The following is a 15,458-nucleotide window of genomic DNA, read 5'->3' as shown; positions in this document are numbered from 1 at the left end:
AAAATTAGCTGGGCATGGAACGTGCCTGTAATCCCAGTTACTCTGGAGGCTGAGGCAAGAGAACTGCGTGAACCCGGGAATTGGAGGTTGCAATGAGCTGAGATCGCTCCACTGCACTCCAGCCTAGGCTACAGAGCAAGGCTCTGTCACAAATAAATAAATAAATAAATAAACAAGAACAGGGGCTACTGCACCTGTCTGCAAGTGCTCAAATTCATCCATCTGATCCATCTGCAGCCCTGGAAGTCGGTGCTTCAGCCATTACCTTCTCTGAGCCTGTTTTCTCATCTGTAAAATGGGAACCATCAAATCCATCTTGATGGAGAAAAGGTTGTTTTAAAACATTGATCAAGCCGGGCATGGTGGCTCACACCCGTAATTCCAACACTTTGGGAAGCCAAGGCAGGAGGACTGCTTGAGGCCAGGAGTTTGAAACCAAGCTGGGCAACACAGCAAGACATCATCTCTACAAAAAAAAAATGTTTTTAAAAAATTAGCCAGGCATGGTGGCATGTACCTGCAGTCCCAGCTACTTGGAGGCTGAGGTGGAAGAACTGCTTGAGCCCAGGAAGTCAAGCCCCCAGTGATGGGGAGCACAGCACTGCACTCCAGCCTGGGCGGCTGAGACCCTGTCTCCGGCAGAAAAAAAAAAGAGAAAAAGACATTGATCAGATAACCACCAAGGCACAGTCACAGTGACTCACGCCTGTAATGCCACCACTTTGGGAGGCCAAACTGGGACAATCTCTTAAAGCCAGGAGTCAGGAACCAGTCTGGGTAACATAGTGAGACCCTGTCTCTAAAAAAAAAAATGAAAAATAGTCCAACACAGTTTTGCATGCCTGTAGTCCCAGCTACTTGGGAGGCTCAGGTGGGAGGATCGTTTGAGGCCCAGAATTGGAGGCTGCTTTGAGCTATGATGGCGCTACTGCACTCCAGCCTGGGTGACAGAGTGAAATCCCACCTCTTACAAGGAAAAAAAAGGCCGGGTGCAGTGGCTCATCCCTGTAATCACAGCATTTGGGGAGGCTGAGGTGGGCTGATCAGGAGGTCAAGAGATTGAGACCATCTTGTCCAACATGGTGAGACCCCATCTCTACTAAAAATACAAAAATTAGCTGGGCATGGTGGCGCGCGCCTCTAGTCCCAGCTACTGGGGAGACTGAGGCAGGAGAATTGTTTGATCCTGGGAGGTAGAGGTTGCAGGGAACCGAGATCGAGCCACTGCACTCCAGCCTGATGATAGAGCGAGACTCCATCTCAAAAGAAAGAAAAAAGTCTGGGCGCAGTGGCTCACGCCTGTAATCCCAGCACTCTGGGAGACTGAGGCAGGCAGATCACCTGAGGTCAGGAGTTCGAAACCAGCCTGGCCAACATGGTGAACCCTCATCTCTACTAAAAATACAAAACTCCACGGGGTGTGGTGGCGCATGCCTGTAATCCCAGCTACTCGGGAGGTTGAGGCAGGAGAATCGATTGAACCTGGGAGACGGAGTTTGCAGTGAGCCAAGATCTCGCCACTGCACTCCAACCTGGGCAACAGAGCAAGACTCCATCTCAAAAAAAAAAAAAAAATCCACTGTGTTTTTCGTGGGTCCCCATGAAAAACTGTGAGACACTCCTTGAATTGGAGTGTTGGAGTGGGAGACAGAGAGGCCGGAGAATTTGTCTAACATTCTCTCCCCCACCAGCCCTGGAGGCCTTGAAACAAAGAGCATTTGTCTCCCTCACCGTATTCCCATAGCCTAGACAGGCCTGGAACACAGGAAGTGCTCAGTAACATTTCTCCCTCACTAGAGAGAGGCACTCAATATGGGGAACTCTGGGGATGGAACATCAACATAACTTCCACTGCCATCTCCCCGCAAGAAATTTTTTTTGAGGTGGAGTTTTGCTCTTGTAGCCCACACTGGAGTGCAATGGCGGGATCTCAGCTCACCGCACCCCCTGCCTCCCGGGTTCAGCCAGTTCTCCTGCCTCAGCCCCTGGAGTAGCTGGGACTACAGGTGCGCACGCCACCATGCCCAGGTAATTTTAAAAATATTATTAGTAGAGAAGACATGTTTTCACCATGTTAGCCAGGCTAGTCTTGAACTCCTGACTTCAAGTGATAAACCCGCCTCGGCCTCCCAAGGTGCTGGGATTATAGGCATGAGCCACCGTTCCTGGTCCCCATAAGAACTTTTAGGTCTACTTAAGCCTGGGGTCCCTGAACCTCTTGGGGTGTTCAGGGTGTCTGTGAATTTTGATGAGCAAAAAAAATTCCCATCTTTCTTTTCACTGACCCTCACTGATACTTACCATTTCCTCAATTGTGAATGAAGATAGCAGCAGGACCTGGGACTTTGTCCATTTGTCCCTAATAAAAGCCACACATACTTTCAGATTGCATTGTAACTGGAAACACACCCAACACTTGTCACTACCGCAAAAATCACTGTGATTATTAGATCGTATTTAATGAGGTGAGAAAAATAAAATGACAGGCCGGGCGAGGTGGCTCACGCCGGTAATCCCAGCACTTTGGGAGGCCGAGGTGGGAGGACTGCTTGAGCCTGGGAGCTTGAGAGCAGCCTGGGCAATATAGGGAGACCCCATTTCAAATAACAGTAATTATTATTATAAAATTAGGCAGGACTCGGTGGCTGTAACTCTAGCACTTTGGGAGGCTGAGGCAGGCAGATCACATGAGGTCAGGAGTTCAAGACCGGAACCTGGCCAACATGGGGAAACCCTGTCTCTACTAAAAATACAGAAATGAGCCGGGTGAGGTGGCGGGTGCCTGTAATCCCAGCTACTTGGGAGGCTGAGGCAGGAGAATCGCTTGAACCTGGGAGGCGGAGCTTGCAGTGAGTTGAGATCGCGCCACTGCACTCCAGCCTGGGCAAGAGTGAGACTGTGTCTCCATCAGTTAGGCCCGGCACGGTGGCTCTCACCTGTAATCCCAGCACTGTGGGAGGCCGAGGCGGGCGGATCACCTGAAGTCAGGAGTTCGAAGACCAGACTGACCAACAATGGTGAAACCCTGTCTCTCAAAAAAAAAAAAAATTTAGCCACGAAAAAGTAGCCAGGAATGGTGGCCGATGCCTGCAGTCCCAGCTACTCAGGAGACTGAGGCAGGAGAACTGCTTGAACCCGGGAGGTGGAGGCTGCAGTGAGTTGAGATGGCGCCACTGCACTCCAGCCTGGGCCACAGAGCGAGATTCTGTCTCAAAAAAAAATAAATAAAGAAATTAAAAAGGGAAACAGCCGCCGTGTCTACTCTCCGGAAAGCGCGGGTCGCCAAGGGAGACGACCTCGCCCTTGTGATCACGTTCTCCTCTCCGCCCCCAGCGCAGACGACCTGTGGCCTCCCCGACGGCACACGCCAGTTCTTCCCGCGCCCTGCACACAGCAGGTGCTCATACGTGCCGCACGTGACCGCGCGGGCTGGGGACTTTCCCGGGGCGGCGGGGCTGGACTCCGAAACCGTGACGTCACGGCCCACACCCACCCGGGACGCGGAAGGGGCGGCGCGCTTCCTCCCAGGGCTTGGGCCGCGGGGTGGAGCCGGCGCCCTCGGCACGCTGCGTCCCCGGGCCCCTCCGCGGAAGCCCCAGTCCCCCCAGGACCGCGCGGTGTGGATCCCTGGTAGGTGGGGAAGGGGCGAGGACGGCACGAGGTGGACGCGGTGGGTGGGGCGGGGAGGGTTAAGGGGTGGCCTCGTACCCGTGTTCCGCTCGACGGGACTCCAGGCCACCTGGCCTCCCTCTTAGGGCCCCGGGGCGCCTGGAGCCGCGGTGGGGAGGTTGAGGTTTTTCTCAACCGCCAGCACCTCTCCCTGGTGGTCAGGATCCTCCCCAGCACCCCGACTTCCTCCCCAACAGCCTGACCCCTCTCCCAAACCCCGGATTCCTCCCCAACACCCAGGATTCCTACCTGAATCAAACTCTATATTTCTCCTCACCCCAAATTTTTGACACCCAGGATTCCTACCTGACACCCCATATTTCTCCCAACACCCTGAATTTCTGTCTGACACCCCGGATTCCTCCCTGATATCCAGGATCCCTCCCCAGTACCCCAGATTTCTCCCGACACCCCGTATTCCTCCCCAACACCCAGGATTCCTACCTGAAAGCCCGTATTCCTCCTCGCCCCAAATTCCTGATACCCAAGCTTTCTACCTGACACCCCATATTTCTCCCAATGCCCTCAATTTCTCCCTGACACCCAAAATCCCTCCCTGACGCCCAGGATCTTTCATCAATACCGTACATTCCTCCCAAACACCCAAATTCCTCCATGACACCCGGAATCCTCTCCAATACACCAGATTCCTCCTGAACACCCTGAATTCCTCCCTGACACCAGGATCCCTCTTTGACACCCTGGATTTCTCCCCAATACCCAGGATCCCTCCCAAATACTCCAGATTCCTCCCCAACACCCCAATTTCTTCCCTGACACCCCGAATTCCTCCCTGACACCCAGGATACTTCCTCAATATCCCAGATTCCTCCCAGACACTCTAAATTCCTCCCTGATGCCCAGGATCCTTCTGTAACATCCCAAATTCCTCCCTGACACCCAGGGAGGGGGTGTGTGGGTGGTGGCCCTGAGCACGGACTCCAGGTACCTGGCCTCCCTCTTAGGGCCCTGGGGCCCTGTACCACCCTATACCTTTCTTTCTCCCCCTCCTAAAGCTTATCCAGCCACATGGGCCTCCTCACTGTTCCTCCACCTCCCCAGGCCCAGTCCTCACCTGCCCCAGGGCCTTTGGACGGGTGGCTTAACCTTCCGGAAGCTTTCCTCCTCCACTATCTCCACCCAGCCCCCTCACTCATCTCCTTCCGATCTCAGCTCAAAGTCACTTCCTGTCCCCAGAGGCCCCCCTTGACTACCGTGGTCCCCTGTAGCCCCTTCCCAGCCCGTCTTCCAGAGCCACACAGGTCCCCTAGCTCATGGCCTTCCTGGGACTCTTCATTCTCTGAAATGACCTTGGGTCGTTTTCTCACTTACCGTTGGTGGCCGTGAACCAGCCCGGGAGCTCCCTGAGGGCAGACGTGCCTGTCGTGACGTGCAGCAGCCCTCAACAGTTCTCGGCCCTAGCAGGTGCTCACTAAATGCATATTCAGTGCATGGTGAGACTGTATGAGAGTGTGGGAGGGAGAGTGGGAGAGAAGAGCACATTTCAGATATAATTTAAAAAAATTTTTTTTTTTTGAGACGGAGTTTCGCTCTTGTTACCCAGGCTGGAGTGCAATGGCGCGATCTCGGCTCACCACAACCTCCGCCTCCTGGGTTCAGGCAATTCTCCCGCCTCAGCCTCCCGAGTAGCTGGGATTACAGGCACGCGCCACCATGCCCAGCTAATTTTTTGTATTTTTAGTAGAGACGGGGTTTCACCATGTTGACCAGGATGGTCTCGATCTCTTGACCTCGTGATCCACCCGCCTCGGCCTCCCAAAGTGCTGGGATTACGGGCGTGAGCCACCACGCCCGGCCAAGCTTTTTAACTCTATTTTTGCCTTGAAGCTTCAAACCAGACCCCCATTCATGCTAAGTACCATGTTCACGTGGGTGTTACAAATGAGGAAACTGAGGCTGATAACAGACCACACAAGTCGGCAAGTGGTGGAGCCAGAATCGCCCTGCCCCCATGGGTGTTTTTGTCCCATCTGGCACCTGCTCTTCAGGGTGGGGAGTGGACTGTCGCAGCCGTGGACAGTGAGGAATGAAACTCGCCGGGTCTCCAGAAGGTGGAGGTGGCAATAGGCCAGGGAGGCTCGTGGGGGAAGCAGTCACTGGATTAGGGTTGAGTTCGGGCCCGTGGGCAGAGAGAATGAGAAGACTATGTGATTATAGGGATTTGCCAGGCATACAGGTAGGGGGGGTCCTGCCTCGATGATTCTAAGCCTGGCTGGCTTTGTCATGTTTTCTCCCAAACTCCCCTTGCATGGTAATGTTCCCGGGGCACCTGTGTGCTAGCCGCTGCTTTGAGAGTGCCGTATGGGCCTGGCATGGTGGCCGTGCCTGTAATCCCAGCACTCTGGGAGGCTGAGGCAGGCAGATCCATTGAGATGAGGAGTTTGAGACCAGCCTGGCCAACAACCTGAAACCCTGTCTCTAGTAAAATTACAAAACTCAGCCATGTGCAGTGGCTCACACCTGTAGTCCCAGCACTTTGGTAGGCCGAAGGCAGGCAGATTGTCTGAGGTCAGGGGTTCGAGACCACCCTGGTCAATGTGGTGAAACCCCGTGGCTACTAAAAATAAAAATTAAAAAGAAAAAAACAAAAGCAGGGTATGGCAGTGCACACCTATAGTCCCAGCTACTCGGGAGGCTGAAGCAGGAAAATCGCTTGAACCCGGGAGGTGGAGGTTGCACTGAGTTGAGGTTGAGCCACTGCACTCCAGCCTGAGTGACAGAGCAAGACCCCGGCCCCTGGAAAAAAAAAAAAAAAAAAAGAGTCCTGTAGGAATGAACTCATTCACCCTCACAACTACCCTAGCTGGCAGAGCTGAGTACTGTGTCCATTTCATAGATGGGGAGACCGAGGCTTTTTTTTTTTTTGAGACGGAGTTTTGCTCTTGCTGTCTAGGCTGGAGTGCAATGGCACGATCTCGGCTCACTGCAATCTCCGCCTCCCAGATTCAAGCAATGCTCCTGCCTCAGCCTCCCTAGCTGGGATTACAGGCACGCGCCACCACGCCCAGGGTCACAGCCTGGACGTGCCAGAGCGGAGGCTGGAATCCCAAGGGCGTGTTTCTACCTGTTGCTGTCTCTTGCCCTGGAGGTGACTCATTTCACATGGGTGTGGGGTGGACATGGCAGGCCTTAGCCCTCAGATGGAAGGAGTTGTTCCGTGGGAACGTGGGCCCCGTGGGCCCAGATTGTTAACTTTCTGAGAGAATCTGGAAGGCCGGGGTTTTGCACAAAGTCTCTTTGTTCAATGTTGGCAGTGATTTCAAGGTAATTTCGGTGTCACATTGCTTTGCCAGTGGGGTTGTCCAGGAGTCTCTGAATGTAAAAAATATATGTGTTTTACTGAGGCTGGGGCCAGTGGCTCATGCCTGTAATCCCAGCACTTTGGGAGCCTGAGGCGGGTGGATTACTTGAGGTCAAGAGTTCGAGACCAGCCTGGCCAACATGACGAAACCCTGTCTCTACTAAAAATACAAAAATTAGCCGAGCATGGTAGCAGGCTCCTATAATCCCAGCTACTCAGGAGGTTGAGGCATGAGAATTACTTGAACCCAGGATGCAGAGGCTGCAGCGAACCAAGATCGCACTACTGCACTCCAGCCTGGGTGACAGCGTGGGACTCCATCTTAAAAATAAGTATAAAAATACATATGTATATATTACTGATGTATAGGCTGGGTGCAGTGAATCCCAGCGCTTTGGGAGGCCAAGATGGGAGGATCACTTGAGCCCAGGAGTTCCAGACCCATCTCTACAAAATATTAAATAATTAGCTGGGCTTGGGCCGGGCGTGATGGCTCACGCCTGTAATCCTAGCACTTTGGGAGGCCGAGGAGGGTGGATCAGCTGAGATCAGGAGTTCAAGACCAGCCTGGCCAACATGGAGAAACCGCATCTCTAGTAAAAAATACAAAATTAGTCACGTGTAGCGGCGGACGCCTGTAGTCCCAGCTACTCAGGAGGCTGAGGCAGGAGAATCACTTGAACCCAGGAGGCAGAGGCTGGGCTGAGCCAAGATCGAGCCATTGCACTCCAGCCTGGACAACAAGAGCAAAACTCCGTCTCAAAAATAAAAATAAAATAAAATAAAAATAATTAGCTGGGCATGGTGGCGTGTGCTTGTAGTCCCAGCTACTCAGGAGGCTGAGTGGGAGGATCACTTGATCCCAGGAGGCTGAGGCTGCAGTGAACTATGATTGTATCACTGCCCTCTTGGGAGGCTGAGGCAGAAATGCTTGAACCCAGGAGGTAGAGGTTGCATCAAGCCAAGATCACGCCACTCCATTCCAGCCTGGGCAACAGAGTGAGACCTTGTCTCAAGAGAAAAAAAAAAATCTGGAAATGTTAAAAGGAGCCAAAAGTCTGGGCACCGTGGCTCACACCTGTAATCCTAACACTTTGGGAAGCTGAGGCGGGCGGATCACCTGAGGTCAGGAGTTCAAGAGCAGCCTGACCAATATGGTGAAACCCTGTCTTTAAAAAAAAAAAAAAAGAAAAGAAAAGAAAAAAGGAGCCAAAAGACTCAGTGGGTTCTAGAAGCAGAGAGTCTGGGTTCCAGTCCAACTGTGTCCCTTATGAGCTGTGTGACTCTGGACTACTTAATCAACTTCTCTGTGCCTCTGTTTTCTTGTGTCAAAAATGGGCCATACCCCAGTATTACTGGATTGTAGTGGAGATGTCTACAATGGTGCTGCCCAACAGAAATACAGCATGGAGCAGCCATGCACAGTGGCTCACGCCTGTAATCCCAGCACTTTGGGAGGCTGAGGCTGGCGGACCACTTGAGGTCGGGAGTTCAAGACCAGCCTGGCCAACGTGGCGAAACCCTGTCTCTACTTAGAAAAATTAGCTGGGTACGATTGCGGATCTCCTGTAATCCCAGCTACTCAGAAGCCTGAGGCAAGAGACTTGCTTGAACCTGGGAGGTGGAGGTTGCAGTGAGCCGAGATCATGCCATTGCACTCCAGCCTGGGCTCACTGCAGCCTCAATCTCCTGGGCTCAGGTGATCCTCTGACCTCAGCCTCCCAGGTAGCTGGGACCACAGACATGCACCACCACACCTGGCTAATTATTTTTATTTATTACTTGTTTTTTTATAATAATCACCTGGGTACAGGTGGGCTAAGGCTGAAAAGGGCGTTAGCCAATTATTTTTATTTTTATTCTATTTATTTATATATTTAGAGACAGAGTTTCACTCTTGTTGCCCAGGCTGGAGTGCAATGGCCTGATCTCGGCTCACCGCAACCTCTGCCTCCCAGGTTCAAGTGATTCTCCTGCCTCAGCCTCCTGAGTAGCTGGGATTACAGGCACGTGCTACCACGCCCAGCTAATTTTTTATATTTTTAGTAGAGACGAGGTTTCACCATGTTGGTCAGGCTGGTCTCGAAGTCCTGACCTCAGGTGATCTGCCCACCTCGGCCTCCCAAAGTGCTGGGATTACAGGCGTGAGCCACCGCGCCCGGCTGATTTTAATTATTTATTTTGAGACATTGTTTTGCTCTTGTGGCCCAGGCTGGAGTGCAGTGGCACGATCTCAGCTCACCGCAACCTCTGCCTCCCAGGTTCAAGTGATTCTCTTGCCTCAGCCTCCTGAGTAGCTGGGATTACAGGAGTCCACAACCACGCCTAGCCAATTTTCTGTATTTTTAGTAGAGACGGGGTTTCACCATGTTGGCCAAACTGGTCTCGAACTCCTGACCTCGGGTGATCCACCTGCCTAGGCCTCCCAAAGTGCTGAGATTACAGGTGTGAGCCTCACCTGGCCTTTTTCTTTTTCTTTTCTTGTTTTAGGCAGAGTCTCACTCTTACCCAGGCTGAAGTGCAATGGTACCATCATAGCTCACTGTAGCCTCAACCTCCTGGGCTCAAGTGATCTTCTCATCTCAACCTCCAGAGTGGCTGGGACAGCAGACACTTGCCACCACGCCCAGATAATTTTTTTTTTTTGAGACGGAGTTTCACTCTTGTTACCCAGGCTGGAGTGCAATGGCGTGATCTCAGCTCACCGCAACCTCCGCCTCCTGGGTTCAGGCAATTCTCCTGCCTCAGCCTCCTGAGTAGCTGGGATTACAGGCGTGCACCACCATGCCCAGCTAATTTTTTTTTTTTGTATTTTTTAGTAGAGACGGGGTTTCACCATGTTGACCAGGATAGTCTGGATCTCTTGACCTCGTGATCCACCCGCCTTTGCCTCCCAAAGTGCTGGGATTACAGGCTTGAGCCACTGCACCCGGCCTGCTAATTTTTAAATTTTTAGTAGGGATAGAGTCTGGCTATGTTGACCAGGCTGGTCTCACAGTCCTGGGCTTAAGTGATCCTCCCACCTCAGCCTCCCAAAGTTCTGAGATCACAGGCGTGAGCCACCACACTGGCCTCATGGCATTTTGCAGAGGAGGACGTGGAAGTTGGAGGTGGCGTGTTCCCAAAGGTCACCTTGCTAGGTCTTGGTGGCAGGCGGGGAAAGCAGACAGGGGCCTGTGGGCCACCTTCCCGTGCTGACCTCTCTTGGGGGTAACTGTGTTTGCCTGTCCTGTTTCCTACAGATCTGCTTGGGGAGCTCCGGCAGAATCTGGAACAGTGAATGAGTAGAGGGAGCCGGGCGTGCAGAAGGCGGGCAGTGTGGAACATGCCTTCACCACCCCCAGCTTCTGCCGCCCGAGGCCGAACCCACCTGTGCCCATGGCCTGCAAGGGCCCGTCACTTCCCAGCGCCTTCGACATCCTGGGCACAGCGGGCGAGGAAAAGCTCTTGTATCTGAAGCACAAACTGAAGACTCTGCGCCCAGGCTGCCAGGGGCGGGACCTCCTGCACGCCATGGTGCTGCTGAAGCTGGGCCAGGAGACCGAGGCCAGGATCTCTCTAGAGGCACTGAAGGCTGATGCCGCGGCTCAGCTAGTAGCCCGCCAGTGGGCTGGTGTGGACAGCACTGAGGACCCAGAGGAGCCCCCGGACGTATCCTGGACTGTGGCCCGCTTGTACCACCTGCTGGCTGAGGAGAAGCTGTGCCCGGCTTCGCAGCGGGATGAGGCCTACCGGGAAGCCCTCCGGACTCTCAGCGCCAGGGACGACCACCGGCTGGGGGAGCTCCAGGATGAGGCCCGGGACCGGTGTGGGTGGGACGTGGCTGGGGATCCAGGGAGCATCCAGACACTCCAGTCCAATCTGGGCTGCCTCCCACAGTCCTCAGCTTCGCCCTCTGGGACCCGGAGCCTCCCTCGCCCCATCGATGGGGTTTCAGGCTGGAGCCAAGGGCGTTCCCTGAGGTCAACTGGCAGCCCCGCCTCCCTGACCAGCAACTTGGAAATCAGCCAGTCGCCCACGATGCCCCTCCTCAGCTTGCACCGCAGCCCCCAGGGGCCCAGCAAGCTCTGTGATGACCCTCAGGCCAGCAAGGTGCCCGAGCCTGTCCCTGGTGGCTGCCAGGAGCCTGAGGAGATGAGCTGGCCGCCCTCGGGGGAGATTGCCAGCCCCCCAGAGCTGCCAAGCAGCCCACCCCCTGGATTTTGCAAAGTGGCCCCAGATGCAACTTCGACTGGCCTCCTTGACACCCCTGAAGCTCCAGAAACCAGCACCCAGTTCCCGGTGGAGTGCACCGAGGGGTCTGCAGGCCCCCAGTCTCTCCCCTTGCCCATTTTGGAGCCCCCCCAAAACCCCTGCCCTGTCAAAGGACAGACATCACCCCAACTTTCTGTAGAAGACACCACCTCTCCAAATACCAAGCCAAGCCCATCTCCCACCACCCCAAAAACATCCCATCCTCCTCCTCCTCCTCCATCAGCCCCCTCTTCAGCTCACCTGGCCCCCTCCTCCCTGTTCCCTTCCTCCCTGGAATCATCATCAGAGCAGAAATTCTATAACTTTGTGATCCTCCATGCCAGGGCGGACGAGCACATTGCCCTGCGGGTCCGGGAGAAGCTGGAGGCCCTCGGTGTGCCTGACGGGGCCACCTTCTGTGAGGACTTCCAGGTGCCCGGGCGCGGGGAGCTCCGCTGCCTGCAGGATGCAATTGACCACTCTGCCTTCATCATCCTCCTTCTCACCTCCAACTTCGACTGCCACCTGAGCCTGCACCAGGTGAACCAAGCCCTGGTGAGCAACCTCATGCGACAGGGGCCGTCAGACTGTGTCATCCCCTTCCTGCCCCTGGAGAGCTCCCTGGCCGAGCTCAGCTCCGACACAGCCAGCCTGCTCTCTGGGTTGGTGCGGCTGGACGAACACTCTCGGATCTTTGACAAGAAGGTGGCCAACACCTTCACGTCCTACAGGCTTCAGGCCCGAAAGGCCATGTGGAGGAAGGAACAGGACACCCGAGCCCTGCGGGAACAGAGCCAACACCTGGACAGTGAGCGGGTGCAGGTGGCCGCCATGAACGCTGCATATTCGGCCTACCTCCGGAGCTATCTGTCCTGGCAGGCACAGATGGAGCAGCTCCAGGCGGCTTTTGGGAGCCACATGTCATTTGGGACTGGGGCACCCTTTGGGGCTCAAATGCCCTTTGGTGGCCAAGTGCCTCTGGGAGCCCCGCCACCCTTTCCCACTGGGCTGGGGTACCCGCAGCCTCCACCCCTGCACGGGTGGCAGGTTGGTACTCCCCTACCGCCCTTCCCACAACCCTCAGGCTTCCCTACAGCCTCACCTGCGCCCCCTCAGAGCCCGGGACTGCAACCCCTCATTATCCACCATGCGCAGATGGTACAGCTGGGGCTGAACAACCACATGTGGAACCAGAGAGGGTCCCAGGCACCCGAGGACAGTACACAGGAGGCAGAATGACTGCTGTGCTGACCAGCTGGGGAACACACCTGGACCCAGGCATCAGCTTTGGGCAGGACCTCATAGACCACCCCGATCTGTCCTGTCCTCTGGGGACAGTGGAAGATGAAGTTATCTGCCACTTTCAGGACATTGCCGGGAGCCCTTCATTTAGGACAAAACAGACGCTCTGGCCTTTAGGGTGGCCAGAACTGGACATGGTGTTTACAATTCCGATCTATTTCTGGGTGAGGGTTCTTGGTGGTGGAGGTATTGCTACCGTCTTTTAATTATAATAAATATTTATTGAACGTTTCTGCAGCGCCATTGTCTTCTGGGACACCCTCTGCCCGGCTATTTGTTACAAAACACGTGGCTCCCGCGCCTACAAAAGAGAACCGGAAGCAGGAAGTGCACGCCTCTTGGAGGGCATAAGCCGGAAGTTGTCCACATCTGCCCTCATCCCACTGGCCAGAACATAATCACATGGGCCTACTCCTGCCGCAAGGGACGCTGGGAAATGTAGTCCTTTCTGAGCAGCCATGTGCCTTGCCGAGTCTCGGTTCTAATACCCTGAAAAGTGGAAGGAGAAGTTATTGTTGGGGGTCGGGGGACGGTGCAGCCTTGGCAACATGGTGAGACCCCGGCTGTACAAATATACAACAATTAGCCGGCCTAGATGGTGCACACTTGTAGTCCCAGCTACGCAGGAGGCCCAGGTCAAGGATTGCTTGAGCCCAGGAAGTGAAGGCTGCAGTGAGCTATGAATGAAGGAATGAATGAATTGGAATGAATGTCACTGAATGAATGCCGCTGGGAGACATTTAGCAGCTTTCACTGCAGCGCTTTCTTTTCTCTGGGGTCTGCCTTGATGCCCCCACCAAGGTTGGACTGTGATGCCACTGTGTGACCTTGGACAAGTGCCTCACCTCTCTGAGCCTCTGCTTTTACATCTGAGAAATGGGTCTGTGGAGGCTGTTGTGTCAAGGCCTCAGCGGATCGTATGCAGAACCAGGTAAACACCAAGTACACCACGCCTGGGTAGCAGGTGCAGTGCTCATTAAGTGTGGGGACCCACGTGGAAGGGATTGATCTTTTTCAGGGTGACAGAACTTCTAAGAATCAGAATGGAGCCAAGGTTTGTTGGACACTTAACATTTATTGATTCTGGAGTGTCTAAATATATAAATAAGACTAGGTGCTGTGGTGGCTCACACCTGTAATTAATCCTAGAACTTTGGGAGGCTGAAGTGGGAGGCTTGCTTGAGGCCAGGAGTTCAAGACCAGCCTGTGAACCATAACGAAATCGCATCTCTTTTTTTTTTTTTTTTTCTTGAGTTGGAGTCTCACTCTCTCACCCAAGCTGGAAAGCTGTGGCACGATCTTGGCTCACTGCAACCTCCACCTCCTGGGTTCAAGCAATTCTTCTGCCTCAGCCTCCCAAGTAGCTGGGACTACAGGTACCTGCCACCACACCTGGCTAATTTTTGTATTTTAGTAGAGATGGGGTTTCGCCATGTTGGCCAGGCTGGTCTTGAACTCCTAACCTCAGGTGATCCACCTGTCTCGGCCTCCCAAAGTGCTGGGATTACAGGCATGAACCACCACACCCAGCTGCATCTCATTTACTTATTTATTTATGAACAGAATAAGACATCCAACTCTTTTTTAAAAAATAAGTAAATAAATTGGCCAGGCATGGTGGCTCCCATCGGTTATCCCAGCACTTTGGGAGGCTGAGGCGGGCAGATCAGTTGAAGTCAGGAGTTCAAGACCAGCCTGGCCAACATGATGAAACCCTGTCTCTACTTAAAATAGAAGAATCAGCTGGGCGTGGCGGCATTCGCCTGTAGTCTCAGCTCTTCCGGAGGCTGAGGCAAGACAATCGCCTGAACCTGAGGTGGAGATTGCAGTGAACTGAGATTGCGCCACTGCACTCCAGCCTGAGTGACAGAGCATGACTCTGTATCTTTTTTTTGTTTGTTTTTTCTCTGTATCAAAATAAAAATAAAAATTGGCCGGGCGTGGTGGCTCACACCTGAAATCCCAGCACTTTTTCCCACCTGTCAAGTTGGGTGGATCACCTGAGGTCAGGGGTTCGAGATCAGCCTGGCCAACATGGTGAAACCTAGTTTCTACTAAAAATGCAAAAATGTGCTGGGTATGGTGGCGCGCACCTGTAATCCCAGCTACTCGGGAGGCTGAGGCAGGAGAACCTGGGAGGCAGAGGTAGCAGTCAGCCAAGATCACGCCACTGCACTCCAGCCTGGGTGACAAGATTGAAACTTCATCTCAAAAAAATAAAAATAAAAAAATAAAAATAAAAATAACTAGGGAGGCACGGTGGCTCAGGCCCATTGTCCCATTGGCACATGTGGAGGCAACATCAGACGTCTAAGACTAGTCTGGGCAGCATAGGAAACCCTCATCTATGTAACAAAAATAAATAAATAACTAAACAAACATGCTATTTAAAAAAAATTTTTTTTAAGATGAAGTCTCGATCTGCCACCCAGGCTGGAGTGCAATGGCACAATCTCGGCTCACCGCAACCTCTGCCTCCCAGGTTCAAGCGACTCTCCTGCCTCAGCCTCCTGAGTAACTGGGACTACAGGCGCACCCCACCGTGCCCAGCTTATTTTTATATTTTCAATAGAGATAGGGTTTCAGCATATTGATCAGGCTGGTCTTGAACTCCTGACCTTGTGATCTGCCCGCCTCGGCCTCCCAAAGTGCTGGGATTACAGGCATGAGCCACTTGCCAAGCCACAGACACACTTTCATCCTTAAAATGACCCCTCAAGGTAGAAGCTTCTATGATGGAACCACCCTACAGATTGGGAAAACCAAGGCCCAAAGAGATGAATTGTGAGCCGGGCATGGTGGCTCACACCTGTAATCCCAGCACTTTGGGAGGCTGCGGTGGGTGGATCGCAAGGTCAGAACGAGACCATCCTGGCTAACACGGTGAAACCCCATCTTTACTAAAAATACAAAAATAAGCCGGGCATGGTGG

General features: G+C 53.6%; 1 protein-coding gene across 1 annotated transcript; it reads left to right on the top strand.

Moving 5' to 3' along the window:
* Positions 1-3,521: 3,521 nt before the first annotated feature.
* Positions 3,522-12,757, top strand: TICAM1 (TIR domain containing adaptor molecule 1). The gene is made up of 2 exons (XM_002761607.6): positions 3,522-3,630; positions 10,234-12,757. The coding sequence occupies exon 2, from the start codon at positions 10,370-10,372 to the stop codon at positions 12,461-12,463; it is 2,094 nt and encodes a 697-aa protein (XP_002761653.4). The 5' UTR covers positions 3,522-3,630; positions 10,234-10,369; the 3' UTR covers positions 12,464-12,757.
* The last annotated feature ends 2,701 nt before the right edge of the window (positions 12,758-15,458 follow it).

The sequence above is a fragment of the Callithrix jacchus genome, chromosome 22 (genome assembly GCF_049354715.1).
Source record: "Callithrix jacchus isolate 240 chromosome 22, calJac240_pri, whole genome shotgun sequence".
In the NCBI taxonomy this organism is placed as follows: domain Eukaryota; kingdom Metazoa; phylum Chordata; class Mammalia; order Primates; family Cebidae; genus Callithrix; species Callithrix jacchus.
Note: the sequence above shows the minus strand (reverse complement) of the source record. Positions and strands in the feature narration are given on the sequence as shown.

Coding starts and splice junctions, on each gene's coding strand:
- TICAM1 (XM_002761607.6), top strand. CDS start 10,370: ATGGCCTGCAAGGGCCCGTCACTTCCCAGCGCCTTCGACATCCTGGGC.